This window comes from Octopus sinensis, linkage group LG27, assembly GCF_006345805.1.
Source record: "Octopus sinensis linkage group LG27, ASM634580v1, whole genome shotgun sequence".
Taxonomy (NCBI): Eukaryota; Metazoa; Mollusca; class Cephalopoda; order Octopoda; family Octopodidae; genus Octopus; species Octopus sinensis.
Genome location: NC_043023.1, coordinates 11,022,781 through 11,046,810, shown reverse-complemented (window position 1 = coordinate 11,046,810; position 24,030 = coordinate 11,022,781). Strand labels below are relative to the sequence as shown.

The 24,030-nt window shown below is 38.8% G+C and overlaps 2 protein-coding genes and 1 non-coding gene across 14 annotated transcripts; 1 reads left to right on the top strand and 2 right to left on the bottom strand.

The window, feature by feature from the left end:
* Positions 1 to 573: 573 nt before the first annotated feature.
* On the bottom strand, positions 574 to 17,954 carry LOC118768184. Its single transcript, XM_036514148.1, has 2 exons — positions 14,435 to 17,954; positions 574 to 585 (listed from the first exon to the last, which is right to left on the bottom strand). Coding segments are annotated over exons 1-2 (3,495 nt in total). The 5' UTR covers positions 17,928 to 17,954; the 3' UTR covers positions 574 to 583.
* LOC115225469 (zinc finger protein OZF-like) lies at positions 8,164 to 11,601 on the bottom strand. Of its 12 annotated transcripts, none has more exons than XM_036514223.1 (3): positions 9,107 to 11,601; positions 9,014 to 9,073; positions 8,164 to 8,749 (listed from the first exon to the last, which is right to left on the bottom strand). In XM_036514223.1, exons 1-3 carry the CDS (start codon positions 10,319 to 10,321, stop codon positions 8,741 to 8,743), a joined length of 1,284 nt encoding a protein of 427 aa, XP_036370116.1. In that variant the 5' UTR covers positions 10,322 to 11,601; the 3' UTR covers positions 8,164 to 8,740. The 12 variants fall into 12 exon arrangements, with proteins under 12 accessions (XP_036370116.1, XP_036370112.1, XP_036370107.1 ...); XM_036514219.1 differs by lacking the exon at positions 9,014 to 9,073 and adding an exon at positions 8,965 to 9,013 and having other exon boundaries at positions 8,164 to 8,898; positions 9,146 to 11,601; XM_036514214.1 differs by having other exon boundaries at positions 8,164 to 8,766; positions 8,800 to 11,601.
* Positions 17,955 to 23,237: 5,283 nt separating the features above from the next.
* Positions 23,238 to 23,331, top strand: Trnam-cau. The gene is made up of 2 exons: positions 23,238 to 23,274; positions 23,296 to 23,331. It is a non-coding gene; the product is annotated as a tRNA-Met (tRNA).
* Positions 23,332 to 24,030: the final 699 nt, after the last annotated feature.

Below are 24,030 nucleotides of genomic sequence, written 5' to 3'. Positions count from 1 at the left end.
CTAAACACAGAGAGGACAAACAAAGACAGACAAACGGATTAAGTCGATGACATCGACCCCTGTGCGTAACTGGTACTTAATTTATCGACCCCCGAAAGGATGAAAGGCAAAGTCGACCTCGGCGGAATTTGAACTCAGAACGTAACGGCAGACGAAATACGGCTACGCATTTCGCCCGGCGTGCTAACGTTTCTGCGAGTTCGCCACCTTATCGTAAACATTATATATATTTCTTAACTACCCACAAGGGGCTAAACACAAAGGGGACAGACAAGGACAGACAAACGGATTAAGTTCGCCACCTTATCGTAAGCATTATATAAGGAAATGGTTGTATAAAACAGGAACAAAGTGAAAAGAAAAAGAAAACCAAGTTTCAGTTTTACCTTGTATTTCTATACTTCGGGATGAGGGCCAGTTTTTCCGAACTTTTGCAAGAGCAGGAGTTGGACGAAACCATTTCTTCTACGGGTGTGATCTGAATTGGTGTGGAAGGCAGAAGAACGATGACATGCGCAGACTGGTCTGCGTGGGCGCGTGCAGGGGGTGGTGATCCCTGCTGTACTCTTTCACCACTCTTTCTCTCTTTCTTCTGTTGGCCTGCTCGCTTAGCCAGCGAACGCATTGTGACCGGCGATGCGTAAAACATCTGATGGTCTGGTCGGTCACGTGATCACGTGATATGCATATATATATATGTGTGTGTGTATGTATATGTCGCTCTATATATATCTATGTATATATGTATATATATAAATAACATGTGACACAAACACATATACATATATTTACATGCACATGCATACATATACGCACGTACACACACATATATATATATATATACAAATATATAAATATACATATATATCTATATATATACACACACACCCATATATATACACACACACCCATATATATATACACACACACATATATATATATACAAATATATAAATATACATATATATCTATATATATACACACACACCCATATATATATACACACACACATATATACATACATAATATATACACACATATACATACACATATATATGCATATATATATATATATCATCATCATCATCATCATCATTTAACGTCCGCTTTCCATGCTAGCATGGGTTGGACGGTTCAACTGGGGTCTGGGGAGCCCGAAGGCTGCACCAGTCCAGTCAGATCTGGCAGTGTTTCTACAGCTGGATGCCCTTCCTAACGCCAACCACTCCGAGAGTGTAGTGGGTGATTTTATGTGCCACCGACACAGGTGCCAGACGAGGCTGGCAAACAGCCACGCTCGGATGGTGTTTTTTATGTGCCACCGACACAGGTGCCAGACGAGGCTGGCAGACGGCCACGCTCGGATGGTGTTTTTATGTGCCACCGACACAGGTGCCAGATGAGGCTGGCAAACGGCGACGATCGGATGGTGCTTGTTACGTGCCCACAGCACGGAGGCCAGTCGATGCGGTACTGGCTACGGCCACGTTCGGATGGTTCTCTTGTGTGCCACCGGCACCGGTACCACAAAGTGTGTGCCACCGGCACTGGTACCACAAAGATACAAATTCCATTGATGTTCATCTATTTTGATTTGTTTTGATTTTCACTTGCCTCAACAGGTCTTCACAAGTGTCACAAGAAGGAAGGTATGCACAGGTGGACTGACTACGTCCCAGGTAGGGGCCATGGGTTATGGCCTGACTAGTCTTGCCGGGTCTTCGGATGGTGTTTTTATGTGCCACCGACACAGGTGCTAGATGAGGCTGGCGAACGGCTACGATCGGATGGTGTTTGTCATGTGCCCACCGCACTGACTACAGCACTGATGGATTTCTTGTGTGCCACCGGCACTGGTACCACAAGATACAAATTCCATTGATGTTCATCTATTTTGTCTATTTTGATTTGATTTGATTTGATTTGATTTTCACTTGCCTCAACCGGTCTTCACAAGTGTCACAAGAAGGAAGGTATGCACAGGTGGACTGACTAGTCTTGCCGGGTCTTCGGAAGGTGTTTTTATGTGCCACCGACACAGGTGCCAGATGAGGCTGGCGAACGGCCATGATCGGATGGTGTTTGTTACGTGCCCACAGCACGGAGGCCAGTCGATGCGGAACTGGCTACGGCCACGTTCGGATGGTTCTCTTGTGTGCCACCGGCACCGGTACCACAAAGTGTGTGCCACCGGCACTGGTACCACAAAGATACAGATTCCATTGATGTTCATCTATTTTGATTTGTTTTGATTTTGATTTTCACTTGCCTCAACAGGTCTTCACAAGTGTCACAAGAAGGAAGGTATGCACAGGTGGACTGACTACGTCCCAGGTAGGGGCCATGGGTTATGGCCTGACTAGTCTTGCCGGGTCTTCGGATGGTGTTTTTATGTGCCACCGACACAGGTGCCAGATGAGGCTGGCGAACGGCCACGACCGGATGGTGTTTGTTATGTGCCCACAGCACGATGGCCAGTGATGCGGTACTGACTACGGCCACGTTCGGATGGATTCTTGTGTGCCACCGGCACTGGTGCCACAAGCGGTACTGACTACGGCCACGTTCGGATGGATTCTTGAGTGCCACTGGCACTGGTACCACAAAGATACAAGTTCCATTGATGTTCATCTATTTTGATTTGTTTTGATTTTCACTTGCCTCAACAGGTCTTCACAAGTGTCACAAGAAGGAAGGTATATACAGGTGGACTGACTACGTCCCAAGGTAGGGCCCACGGGTTATGACCTGACTAGTCTTGCCGGGTCTTCGGATGGTGTTTTTATGTGCCACCATGTTCCCATAGCACGGAGGCGAGTCGATGCGGTACTGGCTACGGCCACGTTCGGATGGTTTTCTTGTGTGCCACAGGCACTGGTACCACAAAGATACAAATTCCATTGATGTTCATCTATTTTGATTGATTTTCACTTGCCTCAGCAGGTCTTCACAAGTGTCACAAGAAGGAAGGTATGCACAGGTGGATCAACTACGTCCCAGGTAGGGGCCACGGGATATGGCCTGACTAGTCCTGCCGGGTCCTCTCATGCACAGCACACTTCCATAGGACTCGGTCTTCAGTCATTTCCTTGGTGAGACCTAAAGTTCGAAGGTCGTGCTTCACCACCTCGTCCCAGGTTTTCCTGGGTCTACCTCTTCCACAGGTTCCCTCAACTGCTAGGGTGTAGCACTTTTGCACATAACTATCTTCAGCCATTCTCGTCACATGACCATACCAGCGCAGCCGTCTCTCTTGCACACCACAACTGACACTTCTTAGGTTCAACTTTTCTCTCAAAGTACTTACACTCTGACGATTATGAACACTGACATTACACATCCATCGGAGCATACTGGTTTCATTTCTTGCAAGCTTACGCATATCCTCAGCTGTCACGGCCCATGTTTCACTACCATGTAGCATGGCTGTACGTACACACGCATCATATAGTCTGCCTTTTACTCTTAGCGAGAGGCCTTTTGTCACCAGCAGGGGTAAGAGCTCTCTAAACTTTGCCCAGGCCATTCTTACTCTAGCAGTTACACTTTCAGCACACCCACCCCTGCTACTGACTTGGTCTCCTAGGTAGCGGAAGCTATCAACTACTTCTATATATATATATATATATACACATATGCATGCCCCAGCGAGCAGAAACTATGTATACATATATATATGTGTCTATATATATATATATATATATATGTGTGTGTGTGTGTGTGTGTATACATGTATATATATATAAATATATACTTATATATAAGTATATATATAAATATACATATATATTTATATATATATCTATATATATGTATACACACTCACATACACATATATATATTTTTTAAAATTTTATTTTATCTAGTTTCAGCTCACGAGCTGTGGCCATGCATATGTGTATAATAAGAAATATATATATATATATATATGCATATATGTGTGTGTATATATATATATGAATGTATGTATATATATATGTGTGTGTGTATCTGAGTGTGTATATATACATATATATATGTGTATATATATATAGATATATATGTATATTTATATATTTGTATATATATATATATGTGTGTGTGTGTGTATCTGTGTATATGCAAACATGTATGTGCATGTAAATATAAGTATGTGTGTGTGTGTCATATTGTTTTTCAAGGTTATATGATTTGCTTACTCATAGTTACTGAATTGAATTGGACTTTTCAGGCAATAAAATTGCAAACGAATTTCACGCTTGAATAAATGAATACAATTACACACTGAATACATTTGGTGACAATGGGACTGGAGGAGATATTAAATAAGAAACATAAGCGCAGGAGTGACTGTGTGGTAAGTAGCTTGCCCAAGGTGTCACGACCAGAGTGGATTTGGTAGACAAAAACTGAAAGAAGCCCATTGTATATATATATATATATAGATAGATAGATAGATAGATAGATAGATAGGCGCAGGAGTGGCTGTGTGGTAAGTAGCTTGCTTCCCAACCACATGGTTCCGGGTTCAGTCCCACTGCGTGGCACCTTGGGCAAGTGTCTTCTACTATAGCCTCGGGCCGACCAATGCCTTGTGAGTGGATTTGGTAGACGGAAACTGAAAGAAGCCTGTCGCATATATGTATAAATATACATATATGTATGTGTGTGTATATGTTTGTCCCCCTAGCATTGCTTGACAACCGATGCTGGTGTGTTTATGTCCCTGTCACTTAGCGGTTCAGCAAAAGAGACCGATAGAATAAGTCCTAGGCTTACAAAGAATAAGTTCCGGGGTCGAGTTGCTCGACTAAAGGCAGTGCTCCAGCATCGCCGCAGTCAAATGACTGAAACAAGTAAAAGAGTAAAGAGTATAAGTGCCAGAAAAATATTACAATGAATAGCTTTATTTGTTGAAAAGATTTACGCCCTGATTAAAATAGATGTGCGGTTGGTAAAGTAAATGTTTTCAGGATCTTTACATTTTGAACCCTCTATCCGCTCAGTCGAAGTCGACTCTCGGTCACTTGTTGAATCGGTGTCCTCCAGTCAGTTCTATTCTTGGCCGCTTCCTTCAGATTGGCTATGTCCATTGCGGTATCACTCTTTAAGGCGGCGAGCTGGCAGAAACGTTAGCACGCCGAGCGAAATGCATAGCCGTATTTCGTCTGCCGTTACGTTACGAGTTCAAATTCCGCCGAGGTCGACTTTGCCTTTCATCCTTTCGGGGGTCGATTAAATAAGTACCAGTTACACACTGGGGTCGATGTAATCGACTTAATCCGTTTGTCTGTCCTTGTTTGTCCTCTCCGTGTTTAGCCCCTTGTGGGTAGTAAAGAAATAGGTATCACTCTTGATGGTGTAAAGCCAGCAGGTTCTTGGTCGGCCTCTTCCTCTCTTGCCACTTACTATTCCGAGCATGATGTCCTTCTCCAGGGATTCTCTCCGCATAATATGACCGAAATATGCCATTGAACTACAGATTTAAAAAATAATTTTTTGTAACTAGGATTGGAGGAATTACAACCGTGTTTCATGGTCTGCTACCACAACCGCTCCTTTATAGGATCGAGTTGGCTCAAGACAACATCAGGAGGAACCACGTCCGGTTTCGGCCCCTACTCCTCTACCGTTTTGACGTGGCGGGGCCCTACCTTTCGGAGGTGTCTTCAGCTCTGGTGTTGGGTGCATCTCTTCTTTCTTCTGTTCCCTGGCCTCTTTGATGTATCGTTTATGTGTGAACACGTAGACGCCAGGGAAAAGTGTTTTGTGTACTATATACCTATTTCTTTACTATCCACAAGGGGCTAAACACAGAGAGGACAAATAAGGACAAACAAAGGGATTAAGTCGATTATATCGACCCCAGCGTATAACTGATACTTAATTTATCGACCCCGAAAGGATGAAAGGCAAAGTCGACCTCGGCGGAATTTGAACTCAGAACGTAGCGGCAGACGATATACCTATTTCTTTATTACCCGCAAGGGGCTAAACACAGAGAGGACAAATAAGGACAGACAAAGGGATTAAGTCGATTACATCGACCCCAGTGCGTAAATGGTACTTAATTTATCGAACCCGAAAGGATGAAAGGCAAAGTCGACCTTGGCGGAATTTGAACTCAGAACCTAACGGCAGACGAAATACAGCTACACATTTCGCCCGGCGTGCTAACGATTCTGCCAGCTCTACTATATAACATGCACAAGATAAGCAAAGTGTTAATAATGACAGTTTACTTTGCTAAATTATTTTCAGAATTAATTGAAACCAAGGCATTGCATTTCAACAGAAATATAACAAAAGGGTTAACGTGATCTAATTACCATCAAAATTTCAAGTTAATTATTTTTTTTCCAGACACCTGCTTATCCTCTTTTTACCTGTCCAAACCATTTTCATTAATTTTGTCCTTTTGTTACTCTTTTACTTGTTTCAGTCACGTGACTGTGGCCATGCTGGAGCACTGCCTTTAGTCAAGCAAATCGATCCCAGGACTTATTCTTTGTAAGACTGGTACTTGTTCTATCGGTCTCTTTTGCTGAACTGCTAAGTTACGGGGACGTAAACACACCAGCATCGGTTCTCAAGCGATGTTGAGGGGACAGACACAAACACACACATATATATATATACATATATACGACAGGCTTCTTTCAGTTTCCGTCAACCAAATCCACTCAGAAGGCCTTGGTCAGCCCGAGGCTATAGTAGAAGACACTTGCCCACGGTCTCTTTTGCCAAACCGCTAAGTTACGGGGATGTAAACACACCAGCATCGGTTCTCAAGCGATGTTGAGGGGACAGACACAAACACACACATATATATATATATATACATATATACGACAGGCTTCTTTCAGTTTCCGTCTACCAAATCCACTCACAAGGCTTTAGTCGGCCCGAGGCTATAGTAGAAGACATTTGCCCACGGTCTCTTTTGCCAAACTGCTAAGTTACGGGGACATAAATACACGAGAATCGGACTGAACCTGATATCTGATGGTTGGGAAGCAAGCTTGTTAACCATACAGCTGTCAGTTTCCTTGCATTGATTCATTAAGGCCCATCTTTCCTTTTTATTTCTGGTCGCAATGTTTTCAACAAACCCTGTCACTACTTCCCTCCTGTAGATACAGTATTTGCTTATATTTAAGACAGGCAGGGTTCTGTGGTTAAGAAGATTGCTCAGTTACCCTGTGATTTGGGGTTCAGTTCTACTGAATGGCACCCTGAATATCTTCGGCTGTAGAGCCAGGCCCACCCGAGCCTTGTGAGTGGATTGGGTAGGGAGTACAGACACATCATCATCGTTTAGCGTCTGCTTTCCATGCTAGCATGGGTTGGACTGTTCAACTGGGATCTGGGAAGCCAGAAGGCGGCACCAGGCCCAGTCTGATTTGGCAATGTTTCTACAGCTTGATGCCCTTCCTAACGCCAACCACTCCGTGAGTGTAATGGGTGCTTTTTACGTGCTACCGGCACAGGTGCCAGACGAGGCTGGCAAACGGCCACAATCAGATGGTGCTTTTTATGTGCCACCGGCACGGGGGCGAGGTGAGACTGGCAACGGCCACAATTGGATGGTGCTTTTTACGTGCCACCGGCACAGGGCCAGTCGGGGTGACGCTGGCTACGGCCACGTTCGGATGGTTCTCTTACGTACCACTGGCACTGGTATCACAGCTGCAATTTCCATTGATGTTGATCGATTTCGATTTTGAAAATTTGGTGGGAGGCAGAATTTGAACTCAGAAACTGAAAAGAAGCCCACCACATGTGTGTATGTGAGAGCACAAATGTAGGTATGGTTTCATGGTTAAGTAGTCTGCTACCCAACCATGTGGTTTTAGGTTCAATCCTAGGGTGTGGCACCTTGGGTCAGCCCAAACCTTGTGAGTGGATTTAGAAGGTGGAAGAGAGTGTGTGTATGTGTCTCCACATCTTGACACATGTTTGTTGCAGACAGGTGTCATCTTTCTACATGTGGTGTTGTTTGTTTTCAATCTCCAATGGAAACGTGACCAACCACGAAGAAATATTACTTTGCATGTAAAACGTGTGATGGTTGGCATCAGGGAGGGCATCCAACCAAAGAAAACCTGTCTCAACAAATTCCATTTAACCCATGCCAACATGGAAAAGTGAGCATTAAAACAACAATAGTTCATAATTCACAAATAAGAATTTCCCAAATCTTTAATGGAAGTATTTCTCCCAAAAGAGACAACATTCATAGATTACAAGAATTCAAAGACAATGGGGTTTGTTTTTTTTTTCAGTATAATTCACAATGTACATTCTGCAATATATGCATGGTGAACTTGAGTTTAAATATACAAGAAAAAGTTTGATAAAGATGTCGAATAGGCATATGAACAATCTTCTTTACAAAATGAAAGGGACCACATAGAAACTATGCTGGAATCCCCAAATGCTTGCCAAAATTCTAAACTGTGATGCTCTATTTCATTTATACTATAAAATGATTATTAAGTCAGTATAATTAATTTTAATAATCACAAACTCTATCATTTGCTTATAAATTTTTAATTACACTACACATGTAGAATCAACAAATGTCTACAAAAATTCCAAGGTGTGCTGTTTTGTGTTAATAAAATATATCATAGAATAGTAATTAACTCAGTTTAATTAATCTCAGTTCTCATTTTGTACAATGTTGATTTATTTGTAAATTGAGTGAATGCGGTTGGTCCCTTCTATTTTGTCGTGGAAGTCATTGTTTATAAACATATCAGACAGCCTCTACCGAAGTTTCACAGTTATAAGGCTTAGCCTCTACTAAAGTTTCACAGTTTGAAGGTTTAGCCTCTTCCAAAGTTTCACAGTTTGAAGGTTTAGCCTCTTCCAAAGTTTCACAGTTTAAAGGCTTAGCCTCTACCGAAGTTTCACATTTTGAAGGCTTTGCCACTTCCAAAGTTTCACGGTTAAAAGCCTTAGCTTCTACTGAAGTTTTATAGTTAAAAGGCTTAGCTTCTACCACAGTTTCAGAGTTAAAAGGCTTAGCCTCTACCGAAGTTTCACAGTTAAAAGCCTTAGCTTCTACCGAAGTTTCATGGTTAAAAGGCTCAGGTTCTGCTGAAGTTCCATAGATAAAAACCTTAGCTTCTGCCGAAGTGTCATGGTTAAAAGGCTTAGCCTCTACCACAGTTTTAAAGTTAAAAGCTTTCTCTTTAGCATGTGTTTGTCTGTGTCTGTTTAGATTACTATTATCAACAAAAGATTTCCCGCACACTTCACAGTGATACGGTTTCAATCCCGAATGGCTACGAGTGTGAATAACAAGGCAAGAATTCTGAGTAAAGGATTTCCCACAGATGTCACAGTGGTATGGTTTCTCCCCCGTGTGGATTCGTCGGTGTCTGATTAAATCACTGTTAGTACCAAACGCTTTCGCACACACTTCACAATGGAAGTTCTTTTCTCCAGTATGAATTCGTTTGTGTTTCGTCAAGACATTATTAGAGACAAAAGACTTCCAACAGATTTCACAGGGGAACAGTTTCTCCCCAGTGTGACTCCGTTTGTGGATCGTAACCTTAGAATTAGTAATGAATGCTTTTCCGCAGATTTCACAGGCAAACGGCTTCTCTCCGGAATGGATCCGTTCGTGAATGACAAGATTAGCATGATCAAAGAAGGTTTTCTCACAGATTTCACACTGAAAAAGCTTGGCATCCGTGTGGATCCGTTTATGTCTGTTTAAAACACTACTACAGATGAAAGATTCACCGCACGTTTCACAATGGTACGGTCTTTCGCCCGTATGAATCCGCTTGTGTCTGGTTAATTTACAATTTGAGACGAAAGACTTGAAGCAGATTTCACAATGATACGGTTTTTCCCCCGTGTGGATTCGCCTATGTTTTGTTAAATTGCTGTTGGAAACAAAGGATTTATCACATATCTCACAGCGAAATAGTTTCTCCCCCGTATGGCTACGTATGTGGATAACAAGGTGAGAATTCTGAGTGAAAGACTTCTCACATATCTCGCAATGATACGGCTTTTCCCCTGTATGGATTCGTTGATGACTTATGAAATAACTGTTATATGCAAAATATTTCCCACATATTTCACAATGGAATGGTTTGTCCTTATTGTGTGCGTCTTTATGCGTGAAGAAATCCTGTTCAGAATCGAAGGTTTTCCCACAAATCTCACAGCAATATTTTGGAATAGTTCCAATTATCGATGCTTGATTAATAAATAGTTCACTCCATAAAGGTTTCTCGTCTCTCTCTATCGATGTTGCTGAATCTACATCGGTAAAATCAGTTGTGGTAGAAGTGTCCAAGTCCTTAACGTCTTCCATATCAATTCTTCAGGAATCTGAGACAAAAATCTGAGAAATGTTTTAAAGAATTATTTCTTACGGTTTAGCTTTTTGTCGAGAATATTATCTGTTTCGGTTTACAAGTGTGGAAATTATGCAATGTATATTTTTTTTTTCCAAATTCCACACATATATTTTTGTTACATTTTCTACATTATCATTACGTCTTCCATATCAATTCTTCAGGAATCTGAGACAAAAATCTGAGAAATGTCAAGTATTATCTCAAATGGTTCAACTTTTAGTCGTGACTCGTAGATTTCGGTTCACAAGTGTGGGAATGATATATTTTTTACTGACCACAAGAGTTTTGTTCAGTCCTTTCCAATTTCCATACAAAAATATATTCTTGTAGGCGAAAAGACTTATAATTTCTGCATTATCAATACGGCAGTGTAAGATGAAAGAAAATGTGTATATGAACACATGTAGATGCCTAATAACTGATATGTATATATGTGTGCCTTAGTATGCGTGTATGTATGAATTTATACTGTGCACTGCGGATGAAAGAAAAGTCCGTGTGTTCTGTTGTATTTCTTTTGTTTTGTTTTTTTGAATTGACAATCAACAGAAAAGTCAAGCAGGATCAGGAAACCTATTCCCTCATTCGTTGGTAATTAAAATGGGTCCTTCTCTGTCCTGGTCTTGAGTAAATATACGGTTTACCTTTTTGTCGAGAATATCAGTTTCGGCTTACAAATACGGAAATTATGCAATGTAATTTTTTTTTCTCCAAATTCCACACATATGTTTTTGTTGACGAACAGAATTACATTTTCTACATTATTATTACGACAGTGTAAGGTGAAAAATAAAATGTGCATAGGTACACATGTAGATGACTAACTAATAGGTGATGTGTGAGTGTGTGTGTGTGTGTGTTACTAACAGATCAAGAAACTGCACAGTACGATTAAAACAAAGGTCCATGCGTTCTATTATATTTTCTTTTTCTTTTTGATTTGACGATCAACTGAAAAATCAAGGAAGTTCAGAGAAGTTATTTACTCATTTGCTGAGATGAAAATCCTTTTTCCTCTGTCCTGGTCTTGTGTAAAAAAATCCAATTAAAAAAGCCAATTAACGATTTTGTTTGCGGGAATTATTAAAAACGACGAAGTGGGTGGATCATTGACTTCGAAATAAGTAACTCGCTATATTTTATCCACAAACATTAACGTTTACCTTAACAATAAACAATTATTATACGTAAAAATCATTAGATTAGCTGAATTAATTAAGTGGAAACCAAGCAGGCATCTGAATATAGACCGGTGTAGTAAGTTAAAAATCCCTAACGTAATTCACCGAAAGGCGATATTTAACTCTACCGATACCCTGACAGTCACATTCAACGAATATCCATAATTAAATATATTCGGTGCAAGTTTTTCAAGTTTCTTTTCATTTGCTAGAAGCAAACGAAGGATCTTTTCGGTTTGACCGGCAGTTTTTTAAAATAATTTCCACGTAACTAAACACTTTTAAACTTCGTATACTGGTAGAATGTGTTTATAAAACACCTTTTTCTCTTGGCTTTATTGAGAAAATTCTATGGTTTGTAAGCTATTTGTTGTTGTTTTTTCTTCAATTTCTGCAATTTCAACCAATCAATGACGTCTATTGAGGTGAAAACATTCAGATCTTTTCGGTTTGACCGGCAGTTTTTAAAAATAATTTCCACGTAACTAAACACTTTAAAACTTCGTATACTGGTAGAATGTGTTTATAAAACATCTTTTTCTCTTGGTTTTCTTGAGAAAATTCTATAGTTTGTAAGATATTTGTTGTTCTTTTTCTGCAATTTCAACCAATCAATGACGTCTATTGAGGTGAAAACATTCTGTGCCGTATGAATATGTCCTTCGTTTAAGAAACAGATTGGGTTTATTTACATTTCTGAAGAAAAAAAGATACCACATGGTTCCGGGTTCAGTCCCACTGCGTGGCAACTTGGGCAAGTGTCTTCTACTATAGCCTCGGGCCAACCAATGCCTTGTGAGTGGATTTGGTAGACGGAAACTGAAAGAAACCCGTTGCATATATATGTATGTATGTATGTGTGTGTTTATGATTGTGTCTGTGTTTGCCCCCCACACCCCAACATTGCTTGATAACCGATGTCGGTTTGGTTACCTCCCCGTCACTTAGCGGTTCAGCAAAAGAGATCGATAGAATAAGTTCTAGGTTTACAACGAATAAGTCCCGGGGTCAATTTGCTCGACTAAATGTGGTGCTCCAGCATGGCCACAGTCGAATGACTGAAACAAGTAAAAGAGTAAAGAGAGTATACACACACACACATATATACATACATACGAAGGGGTATTTTCATTACTTTATATATACATGTACCAAATATTGTATACAAATTTATATAGAGAGATTGTGTGCATGTTGAAGTATGTTACAAGAATAAGTGTTAATGTGTACAATGCAACGTAAGGGATGCAGGTTCAATTCCTGGATTAATCCAATTAAATAATAATGTTAACAACATCAAAGTCTAATATTTATGAAAATATTTATTTGTCATAAAAAAAGAAAGCAAAAGATTGACGTCCTGGAATAATTCCAAAAACCATGAAAGAATTTTCTGAAATATCAAAACCAAGAACGTGGAAGACCTCATTATCACCCTGCTTAAGGAGTGAATATTTTTTAATATCTTTTAATGTCAGATCTTCAGAATCTTCAGATGTTTCTTGTTCAATATGTCCAGGTATTTGATAAATACTGTTTTTTCTGTCTCTTATATAAACATTTTTACCAACTGCGATTAGACGAGGTCTGTGAATATTATCTCCGACGTAATATTTTCCTTCTAGCGCTATCCTTCTGACCAACGACTTTTCTCTGTACCATTCAACAAAACATAAATCAGCCCACCTTCCCAACTCCATCTTTTTCGTCTCCCTCCTCACAACAATAACATCACCAAAAGTTGTGACTCCTACATCAAACACGACTGCCTCTCCCTCTAATTTTCCCAACACCTTCGTCTTCCCACGACACACTTCATATTTGATTTCCCCATCATTGATATCAACTACATCCACATAATAAGAGTCGCAGGCATCGGGGTCTTTGCAGAAGTAATAAAATCTGTTGTTGTAGATTTCTTTTTCGTAATTCTTGTTTCTCTCGTTTTGAGTTATATCTCCAATATAATGACCACCACACACAATTTGATTATCATTGTATTTATAAATTGTGTTATAGTATTTCTCTGTTTTGATGGTTTTTAAACGACAGAGATTTCTGTTGAAGACCATCATTTCTTTACCAAAGACAACTATGAACTGTTCATCTTTCCACTGACATATGTCCAGATGTGGTTGTTGTTGTGGCAGTTGTTTATGTTGGAGTATGTCACCTGTTGCACTGATTAACGTGAGAGTTTCTCTAAACATCAACACACTGACATCGTTATCTAACTTAATTAGCTTACTGTTCCGGTCCTTAATGTCTATAAAATTATAATTAACAGGTTCATCGAATGTAGGAATGGAAAGAGGGACCATTGCTGTTCTATATGGCAGTTGCCTCACTGATATTTCATCAATTCCTAACATACTCTCCGCTATGTAATTACCACATCTCACCTTTAATCTACTTTTACAATTTTTTTACCTGTTTTACCACTTCTTCCACCTCTGACAAATCCTGCACTGTAATTCAACTTATTAATTAATTCATTACTGAATATTTCCTTGTTCATCTGAGATGTAATGGAAGAGAAATGAAGACCAGAATCAAGATTTAATAACGACACAGATTCCAGAATGTTCACTTGGTCCCCATCAATCTTTATGCAATGACATTCAGTTAATTCAATATGTACACACCAGTAAATATTTCCCACTTTTCTCCATATTACACCATAAGGTACTTGACTTTGCCAAACTTTAAATTTCTCCAAATCTTTTCGATTCAGTTGAAATATTTCTTGTGTTTTAGAAACTGTGGTCATTATGTCTCTTTCTTCTGTAAAACACACACCACCAACTAAACTTGCAATATTTCTGTGACATAGCAACTCCCCGCTTTCATAAAATATTTTAACATTTCCATTATTGGCTTTTTCACACACAACTATCTTCCCTTCATCAGAGATATCAAAATCTTTTACTTCAACAGGACATTCGTCTGTTTGTAAACGAGCAACAGAAAAGCTTTCTCGATTAACAATAAACAGACCTTGAACATACAATTCATTCCTTGGGTAGTAGCTTCCAACAAACCTTGGTCCCTTACAGTTTATACTGGGGTAACTTAGTTTAGCTCGATGAATTCTTTTATTTAAAAGTATTCCGCTGTATTCCCCAGCCTGTGTCAAACACACAATGCTTCTATATCCAAAGTAACTAGAACATTTATCCCATGCTGCTTGAATGTACAATAAACTGTCATCAACTGTCATCATGTCATTATGACCGACATACTTTATGTAGTGTCTAACTGAATGTAGATACTGACCATCACGGTTGAAGAAAATGATGAATCTTTTGTTTAAGACAATGATGATATCTTCAGCAGTAACTGTAATATCATGTATATCAGTGATAAAATTTCTATTACCAAGTTCGTTTCTTGGTGATAATGTTTCAGGTATGGCTATTTGTTTTATTTCATTCAAAGTCGAATGTATTTCATCGATTTCAACAACATAGACACTATATAAATCTCTCCATTTACTACACACCAGTTGATTGTTTGATAAAGAAGTGATACAGTCATATCTATTTTCTGTCTGATAAATTACCAACGACAATGGAAATTCCACTTTTAATGTCAACAGTTGGTATTTATTATCAATGCAATCACCGTCCGTAATAACCAATGTGTTTGACTGCCATCGACACATTTTGAGAAAGCCAAAAGCATTCCATTTGACAGAATCCAGAACTTGACCATCAAACGTGAATATCTTAATGTTTTTATTTTGCCAGTCATATCCTGCAATCAGGTTATTTTCAGTAATAACCAGACAATGAATCCTCATCGGTTGTTCGTCTCCGAAACTCTGAGAAAGAGGAATGTGTCTAGCCTTATCAGAAACTGTCAGATCCTGTAGATATAATGTAGAAGATAACATTTCACTGACACAAATGTTTCTGGAAAATACATCTACCAGGTCGATATAAATATTAAGTTGATTATTTGTAATGAGATCATTAACCATCAAATTATAATCGTTTATAGCAAACATACGGCTGTTGTCTATCAGATAGACAAAAGTTTTATCAATAGACCCAGCATAGAAATTGGGAGGGCATTTCACTTGGGACAGTAAAACCCTGGGGACCATCTTAATACTACAAAGACGATCACCACTGCTATGACAACCATCACCGAAACTAGTGTTGTACTGAAAAGCCTTTCCTCTAGTAACAATTAATAGTTTTTGAGTTTCATTTTCTATTGCTAACGATTTCACTACAAAAGTGATATTAATCCTATGAATTATTTCAACTTGATTATAATTTTTAATGGCTAAAATATCTAAATGAGATGGTTTATCAGAATAACAAGCAATTTTATCTTTGCCCAGCTTGCACACCCGTACATAAGGCTGGCTTAATGATACAGTTCTAACTGTCTCTGATAGGTTTTCGATAATCCTTAATTGTTTCTCTAGGGGTAAGATGACACCTATTTGATTAGGGTTCCATCGACATATATCTGTAGCTGTAGACGGCAGAGATAATCTAGACACAATGTCTCCTTCATTAGAAATGTATAACAAGCAATCATGGTTGATGTCAGACACCACCAACTGCCCATTGGACAGATGACATATTTCGGCAATGAGAAGTTTGACATTCCCTTTTTCTTTGAGTCGTATATTTAGATTTCTGATATAAGGATTTTTCAAGTGTAAAAAACAGCCAGACGACCGGTCATGATTCTTGTAAAGAAGAACCCTGTTGAGTTCAGTATCCAGCACATAAATAGTCCCCTGAAAAACAGCAATGTCAGGGTGAACAGGGAAAGGCAGTTTCCACTGCCATCTAATGTCTCCATATATATCATAACATATCACAATAGAGTGTCTCTTGAACAGGACATAAAAATAAATATTATCAGAGTAGATGAAATAAGAGGAACCATAGAATGGAAGGTATTTTTCAAAAAGTTCTTCACCAGATGTCAAATAAAATATCAGTTTGTTTTCCCTTCCATCTACGACAACAAAATTAACTGGAGTTGCAGCAATGGTGACATTAAAATGTCCAAGAGAAATTCTTTCTATCACGTTAACTTTGTCCTCTTTGATCAATAGGATATGTACCTCATGTTTGTTTCCACTGGTGGTCAGAGCTAAAAACTTATTTAATACAATATGACATATGGTAATGTAATTAGTGTGGACCTTTATTAAAGGGCCTTCGGTTAGTTCAGGATAGGTGATATACTGAAGTCCTTTCATTTCACGATAAAAGACCAGGAATCTGTTTGAGTTTATTCTACATAAAACAGAAGGAAACTCAAGGAAAGTTAAATTATTTTTGCTAATTATTTCTCCAGTATCAGTGAATACTAAAGCTTTCTTATTCCTGTAGATTATTAATGTAGAAGATGTTGCCATAGGTAGAATATTTGTAATGTTGTAGCAATCTTCTATATAAAAATGGTTGCTCAAACTGGGGGAACACCGCTGATGGTTATATGACAGCCTGGGCCAAAAGTCTTTATTTGTTGTAACCATATGAGGTACACCAAAATCATCTGTTACAAAAATGGCATCTCTACAAACAGAAACAGAACGGCATTTCATGCCAATGTCTCTCATGGTCACACCGCCTGTGGTTGAAATCCTATAAATGATATGTCCTTGGAGGACATAAAAATGGTTTTGGTACAGCGTGACTTGCATTACTAAGTTCAGATAATGTGTCTCTACCTCAAACAACTGCAGGCCAGCCAGATTGTAACAGGTAACTCTGCTAATACTGGGAAATGATAACAGTAATTTATTTCCTGCACCTACAGCAATATCCGTAGGTACCTCTTTGGCTAGGAATTGACTTACAATTTTATTATCAACCCAGTCCACAAGGTAGATGGTTTTACTGAACATTTCTACACCTATAAATGTAGAAAGTTCTACGTAAGAAACTTTATAGAAACCCAATGGAAGTGTTTTGATTATAAAGCTTACGGAATTGATAATAAGAATCATTTGTTTAAAGGGGAGGGTGGCCAATACAGTGTCTTGAGCGATCCTGGTAAAATCGGTGACAGGAGATGGGCAATGAACATCATTTCTGTCACCATCTTTTGTGATACAAGATATTGTCATACAGTGATGGGAATACGTTACTATTCCCGTTTGTATGATAACAATATTAGATATTGTGTTGTTGCCTGAGTCTTTACGAGATTCATTGATCTTTGCTTCTCGTGTCACGATCTGACAAAGTGGTCGAAATTTTGTTGTTATTTTTGGTGCCCCAACAAACTTGTGGCTGTATGGGTTACATGTGACATAAATGTCAAAGAGTCTTTGTTGAAACCATTCGAGATTTTGGTGGACAAAATCATTATACTGTTTGGTAAATTCCAGAAACTTTTGCATTTTATGCTTGATATTACATAAGATAAAGGATCCGTCTAAACCCATAGACTCTATGTTATTACATTTATCCTTTACAAAATCTATAAACGTATTGATGTGGTCTGTTTTGATAATTGTTAGGTAACATGTCACAATATGAAGAAAATTTGGTAATATGGACATTTCCTGTTTTTCAATTGTCATTGTGTATTGTGTTTTCCGTCCTTCAGTTTTCTTTGTGTTTTGTGTATGTAATATTCGGGGAAGAATTGGTATAGTTTCCTTATGAATTAGTGTTGCATCACTGTCTGCAACAAGAGTGAGAGCCAACATTTTGTTTTCTTCATTAATCTTCTCCATTTTACGAATATAGAATTATCTCTCTCTATCAAATATTTATTTATTCTCTAAATTTTGTTCATTGATTCAGAATAAAATTTGTCTTCACAATTCACTACCCTTTAAGCCAAAGCTGAAATTAAAAAAGAAAAATTTATTAGTTTCATGAAAAGTTTTTGATAAAATATTTACTTCATTTTTCAAACAATTTCACTGAAAACACACATTTCATTAAATATATTAGACAAATATAAAGCTACAGTAACACCCACCCTTAGTGGTTAGCCATATTGAGATGGCTAGTATACTTTACGTTGTTGAGCGGTTACTGTTTACATCTCGTTCAGAGATTTATTATTGCTTGCAGACAGTTTTTCGAAATCAGTGACAGAGGTTACTCGGTAAAACATTAAATATTTGCAAACAGGTCCCCCTTTCATCGAAAACTGGTGATTACCGTACGTTGACAAGAGGCAAATACCTAGAAACTGCAGTCCATGCGTATCACTTAGGTTGACGAGAGAGGGATGACCTCCCTTTGCAAATATCATTAGGGCACAGAAAGTGTGCCTAAAGCCAGCTGGAGACGATGATCTCCTGGGGCTAAAAGCTACAGTAACACCCACCCTCAGTGGTTAGCCATACTGAGATGGCTAGTATACTTTACATTAGACAAATTGTTTTCCATATAATAATCACTAGAAATAAGACTTGAAGATATTGGGTTGTCTGGAAAGCTCATGCCAATTTATAGTAGCTTACCTTTTGATTTATTTTAGAACATGGTTGAATCCATAAAATAGGATTTGACTACACCTCCATTTAGAGCACAGTTTAAGCTATCTTTTCGTGGGAAAAGGTTTATGTTCCTATAACTTGTGTTAATTCTGTAACCCTTTAAAATGGAAGATAAGAAAGTTCATTTTCAGTACTTGATGATTTGGGAATCAGACAAAAATTGCTGCAGCTTGGCTGGGATGTGTTACCCCACCCTCCATATTCACCAGATATTGCTCCTTCGGATTTCCACTTATTCAGGTCTCAGCAGAATAAGCTTAATGGTAAAAATTTCAATTCTTTGGATGACATATAAAAAGATGCCTTGATGAATTCTTTGCTACGAAAGCCCCTCAATTCTGGGAAGAGGGTATTTTCAAGTTAAAGGAAAGATGGAGATGCATTGTGCAACAAAATGGTTCATATTTGGTTGATTAAAAATGTAATGGCAAGTAGTTATTGACCATTTTCTTTCCTTTAAAAATAGGCACAAACTTTCCGGACAACCCAATATAAATACATTATTATCTGATAAGTGATGGTGAAAAGTTTTGTAGGCACAGGAGTAGATGTGTGGAAAGTAGCTTGCTAACCAACAACATGGTTCTGGGTTCAGTCCCACTGCATGGCATTTTGGGCAAGTGTCTCCTGCTATAGCCTCGGGCCGACCAAAGCCTTGTGAGTGGATTTGGTAGACGGAAACTGAAAGAAGCCTGTCGTATATATGTATATATATATATATATATATATATATATATATATATATATATATATATATATATATATATATGTATGTATGTGTGTGTATATGTTTGTGTCTGTATTTGTCCCCCCAACATCACTTGACAACCGATGCTGGTGTGTTTACGTCCCTGTAACTTAGCAGTTCGGCGAAAGAGACCAATGGAATAAGTCCTGGGCTTACAAAGAATAAGTCCTCGGGTCGATTTGCTCGACTAAAGGCGGTGCTCCAGCATGGCCTCAGTCAAATGACTGAAACAAGTAAAAGAGTAAACTTAGCAGTTCGGCAAAAGAGACCAATAGAATAAGTACTAGGCTTACAAAGAATAAGTCCAGGGGTCGATTTGCTCGACTAAAGGCAGTGCTCCAGCATGGCCGCAGTCAAATGACTGAAACAAGTAAAAGAGTAAGACTATAAGTATTACTAATGATTATATGTAGTGGGACTGATGTGACAGTCATGGATGGCTTATTTTCCATCATATTTTACCTTGATTAAGAGCCATCAATAAAGCTGTAGATGAAACAGTTATTAACCTAAAAAATGCTGTCAACCTCTTGCCATTTCAGTATAGTCCGCACAGTTATCCCATGCAACATTTATTGAATTGTAAATCTTATCAAAAGATGAGGTTTAATATAATCTGGCACCTGTGTCGGTGGCACATAAAACACCATCCGAGCGTGGTCGTCTGCTAGCCTTGTCTGGCACCTGTGTCGGTGGCACATAAAAACACCATCCGAGCATGGCCGTTCGCCAGCTTCGTCTGGCACCTGTGTCGGTGGCACATAAAAACACCATCCGAGCGTGGTCGTCTGCTAGCCTTGTCTGGCACCTGTGTCGGTGGCACATAAAAACACCATCCGAGCGTGGCCGTTCGCCAGCCTCGTCTGGCACCTGTGTCGGTGGCACATAAAATCACCCACTACACTCATGGAGTGGTTGGCGTTAGGAAGGGCATCCAGCTGTAGAAACACTGCCAGATCTGACTGGCCTGGTGCAGCCTTCGGGCTCCCCAGACCCCAGTTGAACCGTCCAACCCATGCTAGCATGGAAAGCGGACGTTAACTGATGATGATGATGATGATGATGATATACAACACGTTTTGGGGATCGTCATTATTTGTTTATTTTTGAGATAATGTTTTCAAGTTTTGCCACAAGGTCAGAAAGTTTAGTGGAGGGGATGAGTCGGATCTTTTCCGTTTAACCGGCAGTTTTCAACACAATTTCTAGTTAACTAAACACTTTTAAACTTCGTATACTGGTAGAATGTGTTTATAAAACATCTTTTTCTCTTGGCTTTATTGAGAAAATTCTATAGTTTGTAAGATATTTGGGTCTTTTCGGTTTGAACGGCAGTTTTTTAAAATAATTTCCACGTAACTAAACACTTTTAAACTTCGTATACTGGTAGAATGTGTTTATAAAATATCTTTTTCTCTTGGCTTTATTGAGAAAATTGTATAGTTTGTAAGATATTTGGGTCTTTTCGGTTTGAACAGCAGTTTTTTAAAATAATTTCCATGTAACTAAACACTTTTAAACTTCGTATACTGGTAGAATGTGTTCATAAAACATCATTTTTTCTTGGCTTTATTGAGAAAATTCTATAGTTTGTAAGATATTTGGGTCTTTTCGGTTTGAATGGCAGTTTTTTAAAAATAATTTCCACGTAACTAAACACTTTTAAACTTCGTATACTGGTAGAATGTGTTTATAAAATATCTTTTTCTCTTGGCTTTATTGAGAAAACTCTATAGTTTGTAAGATATTTGGGTCTTTTCGGTTTGAACGGCAGTTTTTTAAAATAATTTCCATGTAACTAAACACTTTTAAACTTCGTATACTGGTAGAATGTGTTTATAAAACATCTTTTTCTCTTGACTTTATTGAGAAAATTCTATAGTTTGTAAGATATTTGGGTCTTTTCGGTTTGAACGGCAGTTTTTAAAAATAATTTCCTTGTAACTAAACACTTTTAAGCTTCGTATACTGGTAGAATGTGTTTATAAAACATCTTTTTCTCTTGGCTTTCTTGAGAAAATTCTATAGTTTGTAAGATATTTCGACTTTAATTTTGAGCATTTCGGCAATTTTAACCAATCGCTGACCTCCATTGACGTAAACAACATTCTGTGCCATATGAATATGTCCCGCATTTAAGAAACAGATTGGGTTTATTTACATTTGCGAAGAAAAAAGATACCCTTCCCCCACCTCTAACCATAACTCTAAACCTAACCCTAAAATAGATTGAAATGCAATAGATCGATACTAGGGTTATAATTATGGGTGACAATTTCATTTGACACTGCTAGAAAAAAATCCCATTTTCCGTAGTGGTGTCATATGAAATTGACACATTCTACCCAGTATACGAAGTTTAAAAGTGATTAGTTAACTAGAAATTGTGTTGAAAACTGCCGTTCAAAAGGAAAAGATCCGATGAGTCGATTACATCGACCCCAGTGCGTAACTGGTACTTATTTTATCAACCCCGAAAGAATGAAAGGTAAAGTCGACCTCGAAGGGACTTGAACTCAGAACGTAGCGACGGGCGAAATACCACTAAGCATTTCGTCTACGCACTAACGATTCTACCAGCTAGCCCCTTTAGTAATAATAATAATGATAATAATAGGTGTTGACCCCCTTCGGTCAGACACTGACCATGGGTTTGCACCTAGAGAGTTACCCTCTGAGGCACAAGTCTGGGCAAGGTTGTTTTATGGAAGACCAGCAGTCGCCCATGCATACCAGCCTCCCCTCTCCACGCCACCAGTGTTATCCAAGGGAAAGACAAAGGCCGATACAGCTTGGCACCTGTGACGTCGCAACTCATTTCTACAGCTGAGTGAACTGGAGCAACGTGAAATAAAGTGTCTTGCTCAAGAACACAACACGCAACCCGATCCGGGATTGGAGCTCACAACCTCACGATCGTAAGCTCGATGCTCTAATCACTGAGCCACGCGCCTTCACTGATAATAATAATAATAATAATAATAATAATAATAATAAAATATAAAGATCTTGAAATAGAAATCAGTAAAATGTGGAACCTGAAGACTAAAACAATACCTGTTGTCATAGGTGCCCTGGGAATGATAGCAAAAGGGGCTGATCGCTACCTAACTCAGATACCAGGAAACCCAAAAATGGCAGAAATTCAAAAGATAGTGCTCATGGGAACTGTTCATATCCTACGCAAAATACTTTCTATGTAATCTCAAGTTTTAAAACAAACATACTTTTCGTTTTTTTTTCTTTCTTTTTTGACATTCACTAGTACAACACTAAATACGAAACCAAATATATAGCAAACCAGGCATAACAACAACATGAACTTCCAACCTGTTGTCTCTTGAGGTCTCTGGGTGAGACTTGGAGCCAACTTGTACAAATATAAAGCAAAAGTCTAACATAGAATAATAATAATAATAATAATAATAATAATAATAATAATGCAGGCCTCGGTAGCGCAGTAGGCAGCGCGTCAGTCTCATAATCTAAAGTTATCGTTGAGCCATCTGAAGGTCGTGGGTTCGATCCTCACCCGGGGCAGATTTTTTTTGGCTGTTGCCAGCCTCGCCTGGCCCCCATGCCGGTGGCACGTAAAAAGCACCATCCGACCATGGCTGTTTGCCAGCCACTTCTGGCGCGTAAAAAGCACCCACTACACTCACGGAGTGGTTGGCGTTAGGAAGGGCATCCAGCCATAGAAACATTGCCAGATCAGACTGGGCCTGGTGCAGCCTTCTGGCTTCCCAGACCCCAGTTGAACTGTCCAACCCATGCTAGCATGGAAAGCAGACGCTAAATGAATAATAATAATAACAACAATAATAATAATAATACTAATAATAACAATAATAATAACAATAATGATAATGATGATAATAATAATAATAATGATAATAATAATAATAATTTTTTCTATTCTAGGCACACGGCCTGAAATTTGGGGGAGGGGCCCAGTTGATTACATCGACACTAGTACGCAACTTTCATCCTTTCGACCCCGAAAGGCAAAGTCAACCTCGGTGGAATTTGAACTCAGAATGTAAACTTGGAAGAAATCATGCAAAGGGTTCTGTCTAGCACAGTAACGATTCTGCCGGCTCATCACATTAATAGCAATAATAATAAAAATAATGTGTTAGTAAAATGCTTGTTAAGGCGCAGGAGTGGCTGTGTGGTAAGTAGCTTGCTAACCAACCACATTGTTCCGGGTTCAGTCCCACTGTGTGGCATCTTGGGCAA

Excerpts from the sequence above, each read along its gene's own strand:
- LOC115225469 (XM_036514212.1), bottom strand. The coding sequence starts at position 10,321 with ATGGAAGACGTTAAGGACTTGGACACTTCTACCACAACTGATTTTACC.
- LOC118768184 (XM_036514148.1), bottom strand. The coding sequence starts at position 17,927 with ATGCAAAAGTTTCTGGAATTTACCAAACAGTATAATGATTTTGTCCAC.